At 44.1% G+C, this 23,105-nt stretch overlaps 1 protein-coding gene across 9 annotated transcripts; it reads right to left on the minus strand.

Moving 5' to 3' along the window:
- Positions 1 to 2,216: 2,216 nt before the first annotated feature.
- Positions 2,217 to 22,381, minus strand: OTULINL (OTU deubiquitinase with linear linkage specificity like). 9 transcript variants are annotated; one of them, XM_068670976.1, is made up of 10 exons: positions 19,850 to 19,970; positions 19,137 to 19,236; positions 11,027 to 11,157; positions 10,695 to 10,854; positions 10,558 to 10,589; positions 10,369 to 10,460; positions 8,407 to 8,556; positions 7,463 to 7,591; positions 5,063 to 5,335; positions 2,217 to 4,183 (listed from the first exon to the last, which is right to left on the minus strand). In XM_068670976.1, the coding sequence occupies exons 3-10, from the start codon at positions 11,067 to 11,069 to the stop codon at positions 4,004 to 4,006; spliced, it is 1,059 nt and encodes a 352-aa protein (XP_068527077.1). In that variant the 5' UTR covers positions 11,070 to 11,157; positions 19,137 to 19,236; positions 19,850 to 19,970; the 3' UTR covers positions 2,217 to 4,003. The 9 variants fall into 9 exon arrangements, with proteins under 9 accessions (XP_068527077.1, XP_068527079.1, XP_068527078.1 ...); XM_068670978.1 differs by lacking the exon at positions 11,027 to 11,157; XM_068670977.1 differs by lacking the exon at positions 19,137 to 19,236 and having other exon boundaries at positions 19,850 to 19,871.
- Positions 22,382 to 23,105: the final 724 nt, after the last annotated feature.

Raw genomic sequence — 23,105 nt, forward strand, 5'->3', positions numbered from 1 at the left:
ATATTTGATAACTCAAAATATGATAATTTCCAAGATTTGTAGCATACAGTGTATGAAAATCCCCCAAATTACTGCCATAGGGAAAGCATTCAGCTTAACATGCAACTTGGCTCAAAGGATACAGAGTTATTAGCAGCTACTTGCTACAGACTTCAGCAGAAGCTGCACAAAAACCTGCACAAGTGGATTCAAATTAGTTGCCACCACATTTCAATAAAGAGTTGATTCATGGCCAAAAGCTCTGCTAACGTGGAAAAAGCTCTGGTTAAATGTCCTCTGAGGCATTACATTTTGAATTATGCAAAACTGGAGTATACTGGAAGATGAAAACATCCAGCACCTGCCTGACTTCTTTCATATGTCCAATTTTTCCAAGCAGTGAAGCAGGAATGAATGCCATGAGTTAAGGCAGCAGCACACCTCCAACCCCAGCTGCCATGCCAGGCTCTTCTCCCAAATGATTTTAAAAGTTCCTTGAAGAACCATGTCCTGTCCTCTCACAAAACCAGGTCCAAACTGAAAGGAGCTTCTCTTCTCAAAGGGAGGACTTCAAACTCTATGAAATTCACCAGCCAAGACAAACAGCTACACCTGGTGTTTTTAAATTTGCTTCAACTTGGTAGACAGAATCTAAACATGAAGCTATCTAGACATGAATTACAAGGGTAGAAAAATCCAGGTTGCCAATATTGCACTATGGAGTTGAAATGAAATATGGAAATTTCATACATTTTTGATATGCAGTTGTTTAAAAAGATGTCACTTTGAAACAAGATTTTTCTTACCCACTGTTATAACAAAGATACACACTGCTTCAGCTACTTGCTTAATATTCTTAACATACATTTTCAAGTTCTGGGAAGAATCCAAACCCGCCCCACCACTGAGGTTTCAATTCACTTTGTCTTGCTAAGCCAGCAGTGATGAATTATAAACACATTTTGATGTGAAACTTTTAGTTTTCTACAATACTGCAGTTAAAAAAAGGGTAATGTCTCTCCACTTGTGGCTGTCATTCTCACCACAAGCTTAAATGTTTTTGCCTTGACTTGATTGAGTCATTCTGATCTGATCTTCTCTCTCATACTCATAACTGAGACTTTGAGGGCTCATTCAGTGCAAAGACCCACGTCTTGTTACCCTATTTTCTTCATGGGAAAAGATGAAACTAAGTGCAAAAAAGCTAGAAAAAATATTTTAAAACTTTTTTTTTTTTAAACCAAACAAGTTGGCCTTGATAGGTTTCTGAAAGATTAATGATCAAATTATTTCACAAACAACTGATTCTGAATCACATTGACCTGAGCTTCCTGTTTAGGTGTATGATAAGTGGTTCATAGCTCCAAGGTTTGGACCTGCAATAGAAGACCATTTATTCCAATGACAACTAGATAAAATAAAAAATACATACATCATATACAAAGGATCTACATGAAACATCTGTACGCTGTGTTCAGTGGCTTGTCATTCCCAAATTTGTCCCATTTCTACAAATTACAAAGGAAAGTTATTGGACACGAGTGATTTTAAAAAGGCAGCCTTCCAAAGTTCAAGAGCAGAAAGGCAGTAATCGCAGGTTCAAAAGATGAAAAGGGCTCTTTGATCACTTGACATCAGTAGAACAGATCTCTCCGGTACATGTCCTAGTGCTCAGCTTTCTGGATTCCTACAGCAAGCTTGTCTGTAACCACTGATTCAGGATGCTTTTTTCATATATACATATTTACATTTATATACTTATATATACATATGTATAAAATACACATTTCTTTGCACATAAAATATTTGCTTTATCCGTAGTTAAAATGAATTATCAGAAAACCCGATTAAAGTCAGTGCAACTCCAAACCAGTCTCAATGTTTCTCAGAGTGCTTTCTGAATTCACCTGTAAGACTTGCAATTATCCTCACCTCAAATTTCTCCTCCTTCACATCTCACTTCTGCTGTTGTCATGATTCAGCCAGCACCACTGACATCTGATGTTTCAGCACATCCTTTCTGGATTCCTGGAACAATTTAACTCCAGACATCTAGACCAGGTCTTTGTATGCTGGTCACTGCCAGCTCCCATTACAGTCAGCGAGGAGGAACCATGTTCTTCTGGAGATCAATTCCTCTGATTACCTGCCTGTAACTCCTCTGCCATTGCCCTCCACTGACCTTGCAGAGTGCCCAAGGTGACTTAGATCACATGTAAACATCCAAACCGGTGAGATAAATTTCACTGTCTGTGTTAGATCTTTATTAATTCCCTTCTATTAAGGTGCTTGACATTCCATAAACATACATTTTGACAATTTAACACTTTCAGCTATCATGCTTTTGCATTGCTATTCATAAATAATAGCAAACAATTAAAAAGCTCTCTATAAAAATATACAGTTTTTGGTATGTCTGCTTGTACCAAAACAAGAATAAAATATAGATAAGTTTATTGATAGGTGCAAGTGTTATACATACTGTTGATGAAAAATAGACAACAATACCCTGCGCCCAGGCATTATAACATTTCTCCACATGGAGCAGAACCAAATCTGAAGTGGGCAAAAAAGTGAAAATTTTCAGTGAAAAAAGTTGTTTTTGTTTTGTTGCCTGTTTGTTTTAAATAAATACTCGTCATGCAGATCTTTATGAGATGAAATTCTTATACATATCAAGCCTTTTTAATTAAAAGCTACAAATTACCGAACAAAACTGAACTTGGAAAAGCTTCCAAGAAACAAACCTGCTATAATACAGCACTCAAGTGTTTGTATTTATAAATATATATATATACACACATATACATACAAATAAAAGGACTGTAAGGGATAAAATTTCATTGCTTTGCACAAAGGAGCAGAGTAGTCTTTGTGCACTCCAAACATTACCATTTAGTTACCACATTCAACTGCTGTAGCTCCTGCAGGCCCAGATGACATTTTTGTATTCTTAATTACTACTAAAGGGGCTTAATTACTACTAGGAGCTTCTATTTTCCCCTGCAAGAATTAAAACCAAACCTACCTACTACTGTACCTCTAGGACAAGGAAAGAGGAGACTTAGTTTCTTAATAACCCCCACTTTCTCAATATAAGTGATACCTATGGGATTTTAAGTATATCACAAATATTTTGCAAGATCTACTATATCATTTTAATATTTGTTCAAGTTAAGGTCCCTCATTTTAGAAATAATCAAAACACAATCGAGTCTTTTAGAAAATAGAATCAGGCAAAAGGTCCCATATAATAAAGTAAATCTCATTTAGTTGTCCCAGACAGATTTCTTCAAACACTGGAGTCTAAACTTTCATCTGGCACTATATTCTTGTGTGTGTGGTTTTTCTCTCATTCTTTGTAACACTTCTTCAGTTTCAGATACCAGTACTGAGTGCAGACAGCTTAATTTCAAGTGTCTGAAGTAACTGCAGTCTGCAGCTGTTTGCTCTTTCTGTCTCTGGAGGGAGACATTGCAGCAACTGTGAAAGCTGGATATGATCTGAATCAGCTACACAGTGGCCCCAGTTTACAGCCTCACATGCTGGGCAGCCTCAAATCAGTGCAAGTTTCATGTCCTGGAGTATAAACTCGGGACCCCAGGAGTTGCCTCCTGTGTGATTCATCCATCCTAGCTAGACAGAAAAGGGAGAGGCAGGAATTGCTTTAGGAACTTCAGTTTAAGCCATCCAGGTATTGTCTGAGTAAACCACTAGCCTAACAAAGGAAAACATGATGTTACCTTTTCTTTCTTGGTCATGCAGTCTAATCTTTTGTGTCCAACAGCCCTCAAATATGACATTTTCCCCCAGACAGTATATAACAATACATTTTATGCTTCTTTATGGCTGACTGGCAGTGAATTGAGCTGTAATGGGAAAGCAAAGTGTTTACACAATAAACCCACAAATCATTTTGTAATCATCAACATGCATATCTGCTGCCAATTAGAAACCTAATTCACTGGAACCGGTTACTCACTATATTGTACAAAGAAAAAAACAAAACACAGTCATTGGACCTTCACGTTCTGATAACAGGGATGTGATAATAGCGGTCATCCTCAGTCAGGAGGGAAATCTCATTCCATTCCCTTCGGTACTCATCTGGATAGTTTACCTGAAATTCTTCAGTATTAAACCTATGCAGTCTGTAAACTCTAATCTTCACTTCAAGTAAGTATCCAAGAAGAAATGTTTCAACCTAAAAATAAAACAGGCCTGTAAGACATGTATTTCTAGACCTGGATTATTCTTCATTTCAGTTTTCTAAGTTAAAGCAAATCACCTCGCTTATTTCAAAACAGCAGACAAAGAATTAAGAGGGTCCTTCTGTAACTGAAGTAAGGAAATTAAAAGATTGAGGATATTGTCAGTGTCCCAACCATCTTTCCACTGCTCTTTTGCATGCTAGGGTACTCTGGCTAACACATGCAGTTTTGGAAGCATGTCTTCCACCTTACACAATATATAATCTGCTCCCAAACTCGGCTCACACACCTTACTGGGGACCAAGAAGGGACTAACATTAGAAGATTGATACACCTTAGAAAATGGGAAGCCTGCCACCTTGTGATCACTTGTTAGCGAAATAAAATGGTGAAAGGAAATGTTTCTTTGTACTTCGTGCATATTACACTTGAGAACTGGCTCTTCATCCACACTACTTGCAAAACCTGCCTTAATCTGGAAAAATGCTTTGGAAAAAACTCACATCCTTGGGCATAGCCAGACAGAGCATAACATCTGTAGCTATATCAAACTGAAGAGGAATTCAACATCTAATGATTGACTTGATAACTGGAACTGATTACGAGAAATAATTTCACCCATTGTAAAGCTCTAAACTATGTGCTCACAGTACTTATTTCTGGCCCAGCAAGAAAGCTGCCAACCCTATTTTACTTTATTGCATGTTTGTTTGTTTTTTTAATCTCCTTGGGAGATAAATGCCTGTCCACAGTGCACTTCCCTACGTCCCAAAGAAAAAAACAGGCCAATTATCACAGATAATGTACAATATATTCCATCTCTGATGTCATTAGGTGAATAATTGTGATTTGTTTTTCATTTTTATCATTACCTGGTCTAGGCAACCAGAGTCACCTATGGAGTTCAGATGATTCATCATGAAACTCAAAGGGTCAGACGAAGTATCCCGAGCAAGGAGGCGGCTAAAAAGATGGGGTATGGGTTCTTCCCTGTTCTTTATCTGCTCATAGGCTTCAACAACTTCATAAAGCATGATGAATTTTATGGCCTCATATAGTCTGTGCTCCTTGCTCTCATCAGAAAAGAGGGTGTTACACAAGTTTCCTCTTTCTTCGTGATCTTTAGTACCACTTATTTCAATCCACTAGAAAGCACACAGAAGAACAATAATTACAGGTTCTGCAGTGAGATTTCAAACCTTACTCATTTCATTTTCCATTTATCCAGCTGAACCTATTTTCTACATAGAGCTCCAAGCATCTGTATGCTAATGATAGGCTATGAGAAAGCAAATGCAATTCCCCCATACAAAAGCCACTCGCTGTCACACTAGAAAATCCAGCTGTGACTGTAAGTAAAGAGTCTGTAAGGCATGTAGCTACTAAAAGTACCCGAGAAAGTTGTAGAAAATCTGTGTGGGTCCATCAAACACACACTAAGCCATAAACAAAGGTTAGATTAAGTGATGACTCCTGGCCTGTTTTTAATTTACAGCTTCCAAAATTTATTTTCCTATAGTATCCTTGATGTTAAAGTTATGCTAGCTTAAATTCTTTAGATGCCAGACCTAACTCAGAAGCAGATCAGTTAAAAGGAACTTATATAAACTGGACATGCCAGCATGCCATTATGAACTATACACATATGTATGTATTCGGTGTTCAGCTTCATGAGGTCACGTAGGGCTATAACGGGTAGGAATTTCTCACAGAATCATCTAGGTTGGAAGAGACCTCCAAGATCACCTAGTCCAACCTCTGACCTCCTTAACTCCGTGTTACTCTAGAGGGGTCAAATGCCAGTGCTCACACCTAGAAAAGGGGTTGGCCAGGAGGCTGATAACGTTGGACAGGACACCAAATCAGAAAGCTTGAAGCGGCTGCCCTGGGCTTAGCCAACAACCGGGCACTCTGCTGCATCTTGGTCAACTGAGGCAAGTCTGGAGTGAGGAGGCTCAATCTCCTGAGTTCAGGGTGCAAAGCAAACCTCTTGAAAAAGCATGCTGGTGTGTGACTAAAATTCCTCAAAAGTCTTCAAATACTTCTGGCAGAGCCCACTCTCCCTGCATTTCAAACCACAGCCACAGCAGATGTGCATCTATAAGCTTGGGACACCAAAAAACATTTAGTAAATCTGGCTGTTCAAGCTCCATGAAAACACACCAGATTTCTTGTAAATCCTTGTCCTTTCCCCGCTAAATAATGAAGCAAGCAGACAGTTAAATGCAACAGAACCCTAACTCCCAGTGCTGGCTCTTTTCACACCTCTAAATGTACCATAAAAACCTGTTCGTGAAAATAAGTGAAAATCCATCTCACTGGCCAAACTGCATCTTTTTTAACAACAGAACTGGGAGTGAGACCTCACGGTCAGTAACAGCATACTGCATAATAAAGCTGCTCTGCAGCAATTTGTAAACTGTATGGATTTGTTTACCATGCTGATTTGAAATGTTTTTCTGAACAAGCATCCAGCTAAATGCTTAGTGCTATGGAAATAACACGGACTTACAAAGAACCACAAGAAGATAAAAAAAACAAAAGCCAAAAAACTAATACAAAGAGCAACTAGGACAAATACAAAGAGCAACTAGGACAAGATGGTAACTGCACAAGAACCACGAGACACGTCCCAAGAAGACGGGCAGCTGACACTGCAGGCAAGAGACAAGGACTGGTTCTCAGTTTTAATTCCCTCTTTTTATTTCTGCTTCTATAGCTAAATAAGTCTAGTTAAGATTTTGTTGTTTTAAAATGGTTGGTTACTATCACTGATAGTGTTTAAAACTACACAGTTGTTGCTGTAACCAGGTGCTTTGGCTTACAGAGAGAACTTATAATAGAACTCGATAAATAAAACATTTAATCGAGAGGGGAACAGAGGAAAGTCAAGATAGAGAAGAAAATGCACCATTTGTTTGTTCCATCCAATTTGGGGAGGGAATCTAGCAGGATATCCTATAGCACGTAGTTATTTTTATTGAAATTATGAGGTATTGCAGGAGCCACTCGATGACAAGGGCAGCCAACCATGCAGTAACAGCCGTGGATAGGATGGCCTTTCTAACTTGCTGGGAGATCCCAATTACTTAGCTTGCAGAATCCCCCAAAAACTGAATTCCTCTGCAGGAGAAATGATGGCCTGCCCAGTAGCTGAGCTCTCTGAACCTGGGAAGCAGACTGCCACAGAAATACGTAGTGAAGATCCCTAATTCAGCCTCAGTCCACTTCTCAGTGCTTTTATGCCTCCCGAGCACCTCCTAAATACTCACATTTGTCTTTAATGTTTCCATGCATTTGCGTAATTTTCCAAAAGCATTGGGACCTGTATATCTTTCTGGACCAAAACTGTACTGCTGAATCCAGTTGCAACCTTGAGAATACAAAAGCTTTTCAGGGAGCTGGAAGAAAAAAAAAATAACAAGAAAATTAATTAAGTAGAGATCATAACCATAACAAGAAGTAGAACATAAAGTTATATAAACTTGCCTACAGAGATTGCAACACATTTTAGTTTATGATGTGGTTCTACCCTCTGGTTGTACAGCTCAAACAGAAAATAGAAATAGGCTTCAGAACAAATCAAATGTTAAGGAAGCTCCACTTGACTGCCAAGTCCTTATGAAACTTTTAAAACAATGCCAGCCAAAAAAGAAGAAAATATGTTCTCAGCAAAATATATAGCCCACACTCTAGGAAAGCTGGATACATCCAAACTCAGTAAGGTTTCTAGGATTCCAGACACTTTCCAGCTGGCAGATGTGCCCCCACAGGCAGCAGCTATCGATCCCACCTCCCCACTGCTGTCTCCTGACAGAGCTCCTGGAACCCAGTGCAGAGCTCACACTGCTCCAGCAACACGCTGAGCAGCCACGCTTGACGCTTTCTTCAGCTGTGCTCCCAAACGAGCTACTGGATTTTACATGGATGTGAACGAGGGAGAGTCAAGTCCTTTAGTGTTAAGGGAGTGACATCTAGCAGAGCAGCAGAAATATTTATCCTACCACTTTTTTTTTTTAAACCTCATGTTCATGTCACTATATTTAGATCAGGGACTTTTTTTTATAGTTCAAAGAATTTGAAAAAGTTCTCTTTAAATTCCAATAATAATTTTCCTCTACTACCACAGCATACATTTCCCTTTTACCATTGAACAAAGCTTCCTTCTGCTTTGCAAGGGCCCCTAGATCCTGTTGATTTAGGAACTTAATTTTACCTTTAAGATATCCCTCTCCCTCATCCATGATGGAAAAGGAATGCCTTGGCTGAGTATTTGAAAAAGTACTGCTCTTAGCACGCAATAGTTGTCCTTCTTGACCTGTCGCAGATACTTGATATGATAGTTCCAAAACAATTCATTATATGCCTAAAAAAGACCAACAAGAAATGTAGCAATAAACATTTTAGAACTTGGACCAAACCCATGTTCAACTGGAGCCCAATTCCAAACTATTTGTAAGAGGGAACTAGGGGAAAGCGAGACTATATTTATAAGTTTTAATATACACAAAAATGACCTAACATCATCGTTTTTGTAAACACCTTTAAATTGGCACTGCCCCTTAAAAGGGATTCTGCACTGGTGATGACTTAAGGCTAAGGAAGAGTGGCAGCAACCCCAGCCAATACCACTTCTTGGCTGGGCAGTCTCCCCAACCCTTCCTTTGCACCGGCTGAAATAATTGTAGCCTAATGAATTCTTCCTGCTGGGTTGGCTTCCTGCTGCTTCGGCAGGTTCAGGTGGTTCAGAGAAGGATCGGATGAATGCCAGGGCCAGCACAAGAGGTGCACCGGGAGCACATGCTAGGAGCAGGTGTCAGCAGGGAGTCAGGCCTCTCCTTAGGCTCTTTTTGACAAGCTTCCTCATTTTTATGTAGTTTCCCTTTTTGAAGAAGGATGCAGCTGTAAGGACTGTAAGACTTGTTGGTCTTGTAAGGATTTTAAGGCAGATCCTATGCACTACTCAGGTCCAAGGCAAGGGTTGCTTCCCTTTCCTAAAGCTCCCTGAAAAACTGTCCCATGAAACAGTCACTGGCAGCACCTTGAAGCTAACCCCCCTAGCTGTTGCCCGGGGCAGATATTCAGTATATCTCCTAACTACCGCATCTCCTGCCCCCTCTGCCTCTCTGATCTCTCTCAGCACAACTCCTTTTGTGTTCTCACCATCGTTAGATAATCAGAAATACAGCCCAGTGCCGTATTTGTGCTGAGCTGGTCTGGAATACCACAACACGAGGATGCAAGGATACAGCGTCCCAGTTAGCTGATTAACTAGGATTTGACACCAAACTTTAACAGCTTTACCACTACTCCACCACCTAGACAGCTACTTCAGCTAGAAGTGGTATGAGAAATGTATAGCTCCAGCCCACAGTCTCCAAGCCTCCCTTGGCCACTGACACTTATCATAGTTGAAACAGCGAGCCACAAAATAGATATCTGCTCCTCTTTGCTCCTGGAGCCCCAGCCCCATCACAAATTAGGGTACTGGAGGACTGCTGCAACTGCAAGCACCTGTCAGGGCCCTTCAGAGCGCACCACAGCTCCTGGCGTGCCCCCTGCCACATTGCCTCCACCACAGGCCACCAAGATGCAGCTGCCAGCAGCCCTTTGCACATGCGATACCTGGTGTTTTCTGTGAGAAACGCAGCTGCCGTTTCTGCCTATGGGGGTGTAAGCACACGTACAACACAACCTTGTCACCTTGGCTCATAATTAAGAAGAAAACCTACTAAGCTGTGAGAAACGCCAGCTAAAATGATGCAAGGTAAGAGAAATAAAAACTCAAGGAGAAGAATAATGATTAAGAAGAATGCAGCTGGCGTCTCGGATGCAGGAGGCGCTGCCTAAGGCCAAGTTATTTGGGCTGCAGTGCCTGGGATCATATTTTCGTGCTGTTGTAATGGGAGCTCACCCCAAGCACTTACAGCCGCTGCTTGGGTGGCTGGTATCGTGGGGAAGAATTTGGAGATGTAAAACTAAAATCTGATCTGGATTGCGATCTGTTCTACTGCAGTCTTTATTTGGACTCATGCTAGTATAATCCCTCTTTCTTTTCATTTAAACAAGTGGTGCAGCAAGCTCTGGTAGTTGCAGCAGCTGCTTGTTCTGCAACTGCTCTTCTTTTCTCAGGTACCTCTCCCCCATCCGCACACGGAGATTAAATTCTAACTCTTACCTCCCTCATATGTTTGGCCTGCTTGGTTTCTCCTTTCCATTCTCTTGCGCTATAGCCAAGTAGATCGACTTCTGCCAACACACTGCGATTCTCTAAATCAAGATTAAGTCAGGGATTAGTTACCTTCTCTTGTTCTGCATTTAAGGGGCAGGGGGATTCATGAGCAGAGAATGACAACAAAAAGATTACTTATGAGTTTTCTTTGAAGGTAGTCGCTCCACCTGAAATCCAAATGAGAAAACAGGTATCAGAAGGGAGTTGTCCAAGGAAAATAGTGAAATAAGCAACAGCACTGAAAATCAGCAGTCTGTGTAATAAAAGCCTACCGTTTCAATAGCTGTGCTAAAAAGCCATACAGCCTTCTGCAATACCAAAAAACAGTGACGAGGAAAGACATGCTTAGCATCAGCTGTATTTTCACTTTTTGCCACATGAGACACAAGGATTGCTTGGTAGCTCTTGTCCAGGACTGCACCTCATGCCTTCCTACAACAGTGATAAAGAGAGAAAGAGAGGAAAAAATAAGATCTTTTTACTGCTTAACAATACTTGTTTCTATTTTTATTTTTTTTAATTTCAAAAGGAAAAATCATCCAAGCACCGTATCATTCCAAATGAAAGCTGAAATGCCAGAGGCACAGTATGTTTAGTAACTTACTTGGTTTTTCAAGTTTATAGGTTTTGGGGTGCACACCATTCATGCTTCCAAGTTTTCCTCCACACAACAAGGGCTAGATATATAGCCAAAATAGAGTAGAAGGCTTCACAAGAAGACCAATACCAAAGCAACTGTTCAATGACAACAACAAAAAAAAATTGTTTCAGGACGTGCTAGGTCAGAGACTTGTGCTGTCATTACTTTGCCATTCAGTCAAGATTTTAATGACCACAGGTTCCTGGGAGTTGTAGTCTGCAAATGTGCAGTATCAGGCAATGCGTTAGCTGGCTAAGCATCCTATGAATGCCACAGGAATTAAAGGAGTGCTCCTGGCTCAATTTGGGCAAGTTTAGGAGCAATTTAAAACTCAGGAGAAAGCTCCTCCCCAGGGATTTGGTAGAAAGCTCAGGAGATGATCATAAAGAGGGATCAATCACACTGTTCTTCACTGACATAAGCCAGGACAAGTTTCTGCTGATCTCCTGGTATTATTGGGAGGGTTAAACAAGGGTTGGGTACTCTTCTGTTAATCAAAAACCCTAGAATTGAGAGAGGGTAGGGAGGCTGAGGAGCTGACAAATGCAGTGTCTGCTCCCTAAGTGAGAAATGTATTCTCTGGCTGAAATCTGAGCGTAGGAAATTCCCAGATTTTATGACCAACAGCTGCTGTTAGTAACTTCTTCACTGCTTTTGTACCAAATTTTAAGAGAACTTTTTTTTTTTTTAAGGCATCTCCAGAGAAGGCTGCAAAGATTATTTTCTAGAGAGTCCCTGAAGGGAATAATTCATTCAGCATAGTTTTATGTCAGTTGAACTCCTGCCCCTCCTGGCTGTAACAGGAAATTTAAGAGGGGCTTAAGTTTTCCAAGAAGCTTAAGTCCATGCACCGCCGACAGATATCCAGTCACAGAGTTACAGATGAAGTCAAGCCTTGGCACTGAGATCAACAGCCACACGTACAGTTTTATGAGCACTGCAGCGTGTAGTCGGAGCACGGCTGACATTTGGCCTTTCCCAATATTCAGAAACTTTAAGAAACTTTATTTTTAAGAAACTTTATTACAGGATGTCATACACACGCTGTCTGGATGCAAGACCCATAACTAGTGTCTACCTTGAACAAGAGGCAGGTCAAGAGCTGTAAATGTAAAGGTGTTCATAAACTTTAAAGAAGTAATAGGAAAAGCTTTTTGGCCACAAGTACAAATTTACACAAAACCCATACACCTTTCAAAGAAGGCAGACCTGTTATCTTCTACTCACATGCCACACTAACAAGTGCTTAGCTGGCACAGCCTGTACACGCCGAGGGGGAAAAGTGCAGACACAAACCATGCACACAACCGAAAAGACCAAAAATCCAAAGCTGTAGGAAGTGTTTATGACTGGTCCCAAGTAACAGACAGCAAAACATCAGCTGCATGGGGCAGAAATGTCACAGCTCATGGAAACACTGGGATACTCCCACTCTGAGCACACACTGCTGATGGAAACCAAGAGATGCCTTCTTAATAAGCACCCAAACTGCTACCAAGAGAATAAAAACAGAACTAGTAGAAGACAACGCTCCCAGCAGGATCATGTCACAGCAATATATTTTCTCTGCTTCTTTAGGATAGAAGTATCAGCATTGAAAAACCTCATTCAGCCGTAAATACCTGAACCTCTTGCTGACTGAAAGCTTAAAGGCTTACAGATGTTATTGGGTCCACGCAGTCAACGACTGACCAGCACTTGTGAACAGCAACTTCAACATACAGTACCTAAAGGAAGATGCAGCAGCCTTTCATTTCAGTATCTAAAATGAGTGTATGCTCCCTTTCTTGATTTTGAACAAGCTGGTACCATAAAAAGTGGAGCTGGTTTGTGTGTTCAGCTGACATGCTTTGCTTTATTGGGTACCAGAGATGTATGTGAACAGCCCACCAGCGTGCAAAAATTCTTCCTCACCTCCCTTTACAGGCAAAAAGATGAGAGAAGTGCATCCACATGAGCTCTTACGTTAAAACAAGCAAGCTAAGCTTTGGATGGCATTAAACCTGCAAAAAGAACCAACCTGTTGTTGGGAGTCCAATAAAACCCCTTCCGAGGCACAGGGTTAGCAAGTGCAAGAGCCACTGTTATCCAAGGAGACAGTTTCCCATTACAAAAAGCCCAATAGGAGATGGGAAAACCTGCAGACAAGTGATTTGGAGTGTTTTCACTACACTTTTATTACAGCACACGCTGGTCCTCATAAACTTTCCCTCCTGTCATGGGAAAGCTGCTGTTCAAACAGCACTTGGTGATTCAGTTACCACTTTCAGTGAACACGTCACACTTTGAAATTTAATTACTTTTTTTTATTATTCAAGTGACATCCAGAAGTGTCAGCTGGATCACAACGTGCTGCAGACAAAAATACATCATGAACAAGACACGGACTAACAAAGAGAGCAATTTAAAGTAGATCTTTCCTCCCCCTCCCAAACTCTTCAGAAAACGAAGAGCAATTACATTAATAACATGCCGGGGAGGGGCAGGAAAATAAACCCACGGCTCTTTCAACCCAGTCCGTTCCCTAGGATATGGATGTAATTCCTGCTCTCTCTCTGCAGACAGCTACATCCTGGCTGCTCTGCAACACGACATCTCTTTGGAGGCTGACTGGGAGGCTGAACTCTGCTCCCACGCGGGACAGCAGAGCCCCAGGACATCTCCCAGAGCTCCAAGAAGAAACTGGGATGAACAGAGGCTGAACAGCGCCGGAGCAGGAGCTGATAGCAGTGTTTGTCTTACCAAGTACGTAACGCACAGTGTTTTCTTTTCGTGCCACATCATCAACTTCCTGCTAGTGCCAAACCTGCGGGTTTTACCCTGCCGAAGTCAGCAGGAGAGACACACAGAAGAAAAAACGCCAGAAAAATGACGAGTAAGAGACATCTGCAGCATCTGCTTCTGCTGCCCACCCATACCACCCTCCTTTTCACTCCTCTCCTGGATCCAGAGCTAGAAAGAGAGCCTGGGATTCCTTAACCCTACACTAAAAAGTGCAGAACTCACTCATCAGACCCTCTTCCAGCTTTCCTGAACCTCCAGCTGAGGAATTTCTTAAATACCTCAAGTACCAGAAGCAAGTCTTGACACCAGGAGGTCCAGGTTTGCCTGCACTCCTGTGCTGCAGAGCTGTCTTTGTGGCATGTTCTGTTTTCCCAAACTACGTAGCACAAGTACCAGGGTATAGCATAAAACCGGCTAACGCCCTCTTTTACAGGAACAAGGTCCCACCGATCCTTATAAAACAGCCATCCTTTGAGTGGCACACGGATCCGCACATGCACCTCAACCCTTTGAGCCAGAAGAGACAAAAAGCTATTAATTATACGTATTTAATAGCTATGATGGATTACATCCTGTAACAGCTGAAGAGCAAGAAGCACGCCTTTCTAAGCGGTGCCGAGTGACTACTTTGATTTCCCAGTTTATCATCAGCACCGCACCATAAATAAATAAATAAGAGAAACTACCAAGCCCAGCACAGATCAAACATGTGGTATTCAATAACCACCTCATTCGGAAACCCTTCCTTTACCAAGCAAAGCAAGGTCAACCCGCTGAGCAAACTTTCTTTGGCTGTTCTCATGCAACGACTGGAGATTAGGATCTCTGCTCGGGATAAGAAGGGAAGGAACCATTTACAGGCAAAGACAGGAATTGTCAGCGACTTACCAGAAGTTAAACCGTGTCTACTGACCGCATCTCAACTTCTACCCAGCAAAATTAAACAAAACCCCAGCCCCAAGCTGTTACCAGAATCATGCAATTACCTAGAAAACCGAATTGTTTCTGTAGCACCGAGGCCCATCACCGGCAAGGGAGCCTCTATTTACACAGCTGGTCCGTGTAGGAGTCTCAGATGTCCTCTCAGCCCTCGTCCCCAAAGGTCTTTCAGGAAAAAGGCAGGCAGCCTCGTTTGGCTTCCCTGGTCTTTAAGAAGAGCCGGGCTGCTGCTGTTAATGTTCCCAGCCCCCTCTGACAGCCGCCTACTCCTGCTCTGCAGCAGCAGGCACGAGGAGCTCCCACCAGCGGCGTGATGATCTGAAGCACAACCCATTGTAGTTACCTTCCCAGAACCGATCTCAGCTACACAGTCAAGGTATTAATGCGTGCCTCAGCCCACACACACCGCTTCTTCTCTACAAATTCCTGCAAGAACTAAAGGAAAGGTCAGTGCGTGATCTCCTGGATAACTCAGTTTCCTTTTCTTAAGGCACAGGGTGCCAGCCGGGACCTTCAGACGAACCAAGCTCAACACCACTTCCATCTACGTAAGAAAAAAACGACACATGAGAGAAGCCGTCAGAGATTTTACAGTCCAGAGCAATATGCAAAAAGCTTTTACACCATAAAAAAACCCGAACTATTTCTTAAAATCTCTTTTTCTTAACCATGATTTAAAAATAAATAAAATCAACTTCCCTTTCAAGAAGGAGCCTCTGAATTTTCTGCTGTGCTGATTCCTCCTTTTTTTTTTTTTTCTCTCTCTCTCTCCCTCCTGTGGAAAAACATCTGTCCTCGTTCAGAAACGCTATTTCATGCCTGTAAACTTCAGGCAGAACTGACGTAAAAGCTCTAAACCCATTCTTTCAAGGAAGCCCACTCTAAGGGTGCTTATTCTGCCTGCTGTTGGGCTGCACATTGAGTCATCCCTAAAGCCACTCACATTTGTTTCTGTTTTATCTATTTGCAGACACAACTCCTCAAAATGGGTTCTCTAATGCTTTTTTTTTTTCCTGCGCTCAACCCAAACGGACAGAGCAAAGTAAATAGTTTCCTCCTGCATGTCTCCTTGCGCTTAAGTTTCACTAATAGGCCGGAGTCATATGAATGCCTTGGGTTCTTCTGTTGATTTATCTAGCGAGCTGAAGCCTCCGTCTGGAAAAAAGCTGAAGTCTTACGTTAGCACTAAGAACACGGCAGCACCATGACAAACACCACCAACAAAAAAATGAACTGGTCTGAGCCTGTTCACCCCCTGAGCACCATCAGGAACAGCTGCTTGGTCTTACAGGCAGTGCATCCATTTGACATCAGGGGCTTGTTAAGATCCTGCTCCGAAAGCCAGCCCCTTTGATCAGGTTGCATCCATGCAGCTCGTCAGTCCCATCAGATCTTTGCTGCTGTATCCCTGTGACTCCAAAAGCCTACCAGACTGCACGTAACGAGGTGCTACGCAGAGCTGTGTGTTTTTCGTAAGGATTACAAAGCAACATCTCCTGGCGGCGGGTCAGATCACCATCCCCGTGCTTTCCCAGGAGGTGTGTGCAGAGTTTATCCCAGCACCACCATCCGTCTGCCTGGGAGTTCGGCTCGTCTCTCTCCCCGTTCCCAAGATGGATTAAAAACAGAAGAGAAAAGCAACAGAAAGCAAAACACCAGTCGTCACTTCGAATACAAGTGACTGGGATTGGTCTTGCATCTCTTGCCCTCCTCCTCTCAACGTTCAACCTGATGAAAGCCACAGCTCCAGCTTTCTTCTGCAGAGCCCATGCTGTTGGTGTTTGCAGCAGCAGCCCGAGCACCTGGCAGCTAGGTTGGGAGCTCCACGTGAAGCACAGATGATGCAGCCCTGTAAAAATATACTCGGGTGTCACCCTCACATATCAAGCTCTTTTCGAGGGGGTGGCACTTGGCAAAGGCACAACTTCTTCTCACTTGGGAACTGGGGAAACGATACACAGAATTTCAGGCCGTTTTCCAACCTTGGAGTGTGGCAGTGCCGTGTTTAGAAGATCTCCAGTGATGCGAAAGCGCCTATTTTCAAAACCTCCTCCTTTGGCAGGCATGCCACAGCTCAGATTCGTGCACAGGAAGTGATACGAAGTGAAACCAGAACTGCAGGGCGCTGAGGAAGCCAGCGGGTCGCTCCAGCGCAAACACGGCAGGGACACGCAGCGCTCCGGGCTGCGCTCAGGACAAAACCAGGAGAAGCTGGGGGGACATCCCTGTCACGCAGCCCTAAAGGATGCGTCCAAGCCTGCAGAACGACAGGTGACTGAGTTCAATAAGACACACAGCTTCTCTGGTCAGCCTGATAAATGTTAGCCAAAAGCAGTCTCTGGGCAGCACAAGCAGCCTTGTCAGCCACACGGTGCAAGTGGCAGCTGTCCTTGCTGGTGGCACGGGGACAGGAGCTCGGGATACCCCTCCTCGCCTTGTCGGGAGCGTCCAGCACAAGCCATAGGGAAACCCCAAATGCTGGGCTCTGGATCCCAAGGCTGCCAAAACTGGACAGCATTGCTCCTCAGCGGTGAAAAATGAGGAAGAAACTATAATGACAGAACAAGGCTACAAAGAAACTAGAAGTTGCTGAGAGAAAGTTTTTCAGAAAATTCAGGAAGTGCTCTCCTGCTGCTCTGGAGTATTGGGCAGTGTTTGCCCTCGCCGGATCCTTCTCGAGACAAGGACAGCAGCACCCCTGTCCCCACCTTTTCTCACACCGGGATGAAATCCCGACTTACTGCAGGTTTGGCTGACAGCTGACCCAGCCATGAGTTACATCGCTCCTTGGAAAACAACTTCCCCTCACACCAAGCCACGCAACGCACAGACTAAACTCTGTCTAGCACCTCGGTCCTGGCACGAGATCCCTAGCCACAAACAACCCCTCTTATGTCGCTGAGCCTGGTACACGCAAGTCCTGGGCTTTCCATCGGGAAACAATTATGTTTTAGCTAACGAGCAGCTCTCTCTCTGCAATTTTGGAAGGCAGCATGCTGCGGTGTCTGCTCTCTGGTGTCCCAGCCACGCACCCAGCTCTGCCGAGCTGGGAATCCCAGCACCAGGGCACGTGGGCGAAGTCCCCTGTTCCTCTGCCAGGCTCCTGACATGAAAGCTGCATCGGCCTGGGAGTGCAGGCAGGATGCTGCTGCACGTCTGCTGCGCTCCCAGAAATTCCCTTGCAGCAAAAAATGGATCCTTAAATGATGCAGGGTTAAACACCAGACAGCAACTCTGACGAGCATTTGACTTTAAGGAGCACTACAACTCTTTTAGAAGTCAGGATGGCTGAATAAAAACACAAATATAATAGGACTAACGGGGCCCGATGGTAATTTTAAAAAGAGTTTCCCAGCTTCAACTAAAAGGAACCTAAGAAGCTCCTTAAGACGAACTTTATGCTACCTAAATCACACTCACAAACTTAGTTATGTGAGCGTAATGACAGCAGCAAATCTGCACAACATTTTGACACCAGAGCACTGGTTATTCCCTCGTGTTTTCACAACAGCTGAATTACAGCCATCCCCCTCTGCCCTAGCGTGATCTGGCGCTGTGACTCCCACGGCTCAGCTGTGTGGGGCCAGGAAGCACGGGAGGGAGGTGTTTCTCAAATCTCTAACTCATTTGCCTGGGTAATCGCGCAAGGTCAATCATTTTCAGACATTAAGCTCTGGGAAAATTGCAGGCTTTACCGAAAAAAGCTGTTAATGTTTGTTATTATAGCCTCGGTAGATAGGAGCTGAGGATTTAACCTGGAAGCGGTATCTAAGAAACGGGGTGGACAGAAAGTCCTGATCCTGAGAGGGAAAGCCACACCACCTGGTCAGGCAGCCTGGTCCAAAAAGTAAAACAAAATGATAAAATGTATATCCCAAAAGAAAAAACAAACTCAGAACTATGAAAATTATATATATATATTTCAAAAGGTCAAACCTGAAAAGCACCTGTAATTTATATGCTGACCAGCATCTTGCTGCTTTTACCCTTGAAAAACAGTTCTAACACTTCACCCTTTATGTGAATTTATGTGATGCTTAAGCAACACTGTTAGTAGATCGTATAAATATGCAAACCAGCAGCTTTTCCTCATGGTGTCCCCTTCGATTCCTTACTAAGCTATGTGCCCAGCAGTAACAGCATGCAAGAACAAACTTGAGTGATGAGCCAACAGTTTTGTGAGTGTTAAAACCGAAGCGAATCGTTCTTTCCTGTGTCACACGTTTTTTACCTCTTTTGTTTCATCACTTGCAGAAACTGGAGCGGGTCAGAGGACGGAAGTGGGGATAACCGTGCTGCCACACGTTAGATAGCAACAGGGCACTCGGCACCACGAAAGAGTAAAACTCACCCACTCAGCGCCCCCGAAAGCCGCTTCTTTCTCCACTTCAAAAAATGGAGGTGTAATAATTAAGTCCGCGGGGCTCCTTCAGGGAACAGATGGCTGGATCCTGTGGAAGGCGGCACAAAGCGAGGGCTGAAGCAGTACCCAGGAGGCAGAAAGGTGTCCCGGCACCTGCCGCCTACAGCATCACTTGACGGGGCTCCGGAGGACGCGGTGCAGAGAGCCCCACGCCACAGGTCCAAAGGGATGCGTGCATCTTCCCACATGCTCCTTTCCGATCCCCTTTTCCCCAAACCCTCACCTGCCTGATGGGCACAGAAGCCAGCGGGCAGCGTTTGGGTTCAGATCCGGCACAGCAAAACCCAGACAAATGAGAAGAGCAAGAGCCAAATGCACAAAACCCGCAGGAGCCCAGGGGTGCACCCATCACGGAGCGACAAGTGCTGTCACAGCAGAGCCACCACAAGCCACACACACCTCGCAGGGACTCCCACGGGGACCCCAAAACACACAGCCCCCACACGAGCAGACCCGCTCCCACAGGCAGCGCTCCCTCAGGAGACCTGACCCTGCCCCACAACCACCTCCCCGCAGCGCTCCCGATAATCCCACTTTTCGCCTGAAAAACGGCCTCGCGGGAACCGAAACCACAACGACAATAATAAATAATAATGAAATAAGGAGAAGGAACCGCGCAATCCCCCCCACACAGGCCTCACCGCTCCCTGCCAGCGCCCGGAGCCCGGCTGGAGGCCGGCGGGTGGAGGCCATGGGGCGGCGGCCATGGGGCGGAGGCGGCACCGCCCCGGGCGGGCAGGGGGCGGGACGGGGGCGGGGGGACGTGGCCGTGTCCCCCCTTTTTCTGTCCCCCCCAAACTTGTGGGGTGGTTGTTTGGTGTTTTCTGTCAGCAACAGGACCCCCCCAAGGGAGGCCAAGCTCTGCCTGAGGTCAAACCATGATGTGTAAAGGCAGCTTAGTGACCTCAGAGTCATTTTGTGCTTTGTTGTTTTGTCTTTTTTTTTTTTTTTTTTCTACCATTAAAAATTCGTTTCCTCACTAATTCATTCATTAAGCAGGGTGGAGCGCCTTCGTCCCGAAAGAGCTTCCCTGCCAGATCCCTTCCCCTGCAGCAGTGCCTGGGCTGCAGCCCGCCCCATCCCCGGCTTGGGGTATTTGCATAGAGCAGAGCTATTCCTTTTCTGGTTACACATTAAAAAGCAGTTTTCTTTCATCTCCCCCGGGGACTTTGCAGGAGAAACAGAAGGGAATTGTAATGGGCTGAGCCAGTGACGCAGGCTTAAATCTTTCACAGAGTTATTAGCAGCTCGCTGCGGCCCGGGGCTGGGACAAGCTCACAGGGCTGCCTTCAGGAGCTTAGCGGGGCTGGGGACAAACCTGTCAAGTGCAAGCTCACAGAAAGCCACGAGAAGGATCACACAAGCCGAAGAAAATCTAAGTTTTAAAAGAAAAATAAATCAACAACAAAAAAGTTATGAACAGACAGTTAAGTACTTGATTTCAAAGACACAAACCTGCCACTTGCACAGCACTCTGTGCTGCTCCGTGGAAAAATCCTTCTCAGAAATAATAATAATAACAGTAAAATAATAAAAATAAAATAAAATAAAATAAAATAAAATAAAATAAAATAAAATAAAATAAAATAAAATAAAATAAAAAAATAAAATATTCCTGAATGCCACCTCAGCAACCACAGGCTTCAGTTTCCCCCTCTGGCTCCAGCTCCAGGCGCTGCTCCCCCTGTGCTCAGCAGGCCGGTTTCAGTGCCGCTTCATGGTTTTGTGCTCCATCCAGGCCCAAATTTGTCCTCTTTCTGCCCATTCTGACTCGTGTTAGTGTCTTGGGATTTAATAGATGGCTTCCGTGCTCAGCTGGGCGTGAAAGTTAATGTTTATCTGGCTGCTGACTCACTGGGGAAGCGAGGTGAAACACACCTAGTGCTAAAGCTGCGGACCAAGGCCTGTGTCAGTGAGCCCTTCCCAGCTCCTCTCTGCCCTCCCCTCAGGGCATCTGTTCACCACGTCGGTGCAATCTGCAGAACAGCCTATGTCTCTCTGTGCTGCTACAAGGGCTCAGAAAGCTTGTGAACTTCCCCAAAACACCCTGGAGACCCATGCAGGGAGCTAGAGAAGGCCCCATTTAGAAAGTGTGCTCAAGTTTTTTCTGCAGAAGTAACGCCTCCCCGTGGAGCAGGCAGCAGCTCCATGGGGACAATGGGGAAGCTCCAGGAGCTCAAACTGAAAAGCTGAAAGCAGCCTGAGCCTGAGTCTCATCCTCCAGACTTTCTGCTCACGGCCCTTTGCACATATTCATGATGCTCAGGCACGGCTACGTGCCAGTGGCAAACCTCTACTGCTTCAGGATATTTATGATATTTCCTGCTTTTAGGGGAGTGTTATAAACTTGCCCATAACACGAACCTCACTTTGGGGCGTTTCTCCAGGTGATGGCATCTGCAAGCTGCAGCATGACTTGTGTTGACCTCCCTCTGCTTGTACCCACGTGGGACTCCAGAGCAAGCACAGCAAAAGCTTATACTGGAAGCCTCACTGAGCGAGTATGAAGACATTTTAGCTGTCTCTGCTTAAACTGACAAATCATCAGCAGAAGAAACTGCATATTCTGGTTCCTGTCTACAGATGAGTGGCAGGATTATAACCACAGCCCAAAGAATTTAAACAATTCAAAAAGAGTGCTGAAAATATTCACTGAGACAAAGGCAACTGTATCCAGCTCAATAAAAGTGAAAAATCTAGGTACAGAGCTGATGAGAGCTTCAGCCTTCAGGTTTTCAAGTCCATTATTAACAGTCAGGAACAATTTCCCTGCATATTATAATTTACTGCTACTACTCAGGTAGGTATAGTCCAACACAAAGGTAAAGGTAGCGCCCATGAAGCTATGATCTCCATCACAAAGGCTTCCTATGGTTGATCAGCAGCTTGGTGAGATGCCAAAATTAGAGGCACAGCTCAATGAACTTACCAACCGTTCTCTTCGAGTGGTTAATTCTGCTTCTTTTTTCTTGCTCAACGAAGTGGTCTCTGTTTTTGCTTGCAATCCTGTCATGTCGCCTCTGCATCTTCCCTCCGGAGTATCCTCCCAGCTGGGTTTCTCTCCCCAGCTTCTCGTGCTGGGGACAAAATGAGGCTTTACAGGCTGAGTTCGTCTTTACAGATCAACAAACGGTGAAAGGATCTGACTTCCTGTTTCATTTCCGTTCAAGTTTTCAAAGTCACCCAGGCTGTGTATGCTTCTCTATATCCAAGCCACAAGAAGAAAAAAAAAAAAAGTAAAAATCAAGCATAACTCAGCTATTTGTAAAGGTCAAGTTGTTACCTCTCTGTGCATCTTCCAAGTTGTCTGAGTGTTGGAGTGACCCTCAAACGGTGATGAACCACCCATGCATGGGCTGTATCGCAGTAGTAATCTTCAGAGAGTCTGTCTCGGTGCTGCCTCTTCCTTTCAACTCCTAGGTCATGTTTGATTACTACGTCTTTAACACACGCAGTCAAGGTACTTCTGTAGAAACACCAGGACTGTGAAGAGGTGCTCCACACAACCAACCCTTCTCCATTAAGATAGAGACCATGGGTAAAAGGTGGGGACCATGGATAAAAGTAAAGTTTACACAGATGATACGATTAATTCACTTCATAGATACAGGGTTTTTAATAAGAGTAAGAAAAGAGTCCTTTGAGAGATTCTTTCCTATCCCCTCCTCACTTGTTTTAAGGTAAATGAGGTCAGCGGTTTCTCAACAGCCAAAGGCTACTAATTCTTTCTTAATTACACTGTAGGAAGATATATTGCAATGCCGCAGCCTACAAGTTCACTAAATCCAGTCTTCTGCTCTGAAAATGCCCACAAGTTCCTATTTCAGACATGGAAGCAACCATTTGCTTTGCCAGATTGGTCGTCTGTTGGCTGTTGCACCACATTGCAGATGGATT

Source organism: Anas acuta, chromosome 2, assembly GCF_963932015.1.
Source record: "Anas acuta chromosome 2, bAnaAcu1.1, whole genome shotgun sequence".
NCBI classification, from domain to species: domain Eukaryota; kingdom Metazoa; phylum Chordata; class Aves; order Anseriformes; family Anatidae; genus Anas; species Anas acuta.

What these genes read in the sequence shown, in the direction of transcription:
- OTULINL (XM_068670975.1), bottom strand. Translation starts at nt 22,234, where the DNA reads ATGCAGAGGCGACATGACAGGATTGCAAGCAAAAACAGAGACCACTTC. An exon ending in CCACTCGAAGAGAACGGTTG is followed by an intron (nt 10,855 to 22,137) that starts GTAAGTTCATTG and finishes TCACTGTTGTAG; the next exon opens with GAAGGCATGAGGTGCAGTCC. An exon ending in AGGCCAAACATATGAGGGAG is followed by an intron (nt 8,557 to 10,368) that starts GTAAGAGTTAGA and finishes GGTCTTTTTTAG; the next exon opens with GCATATAATGAATTGTTTTG.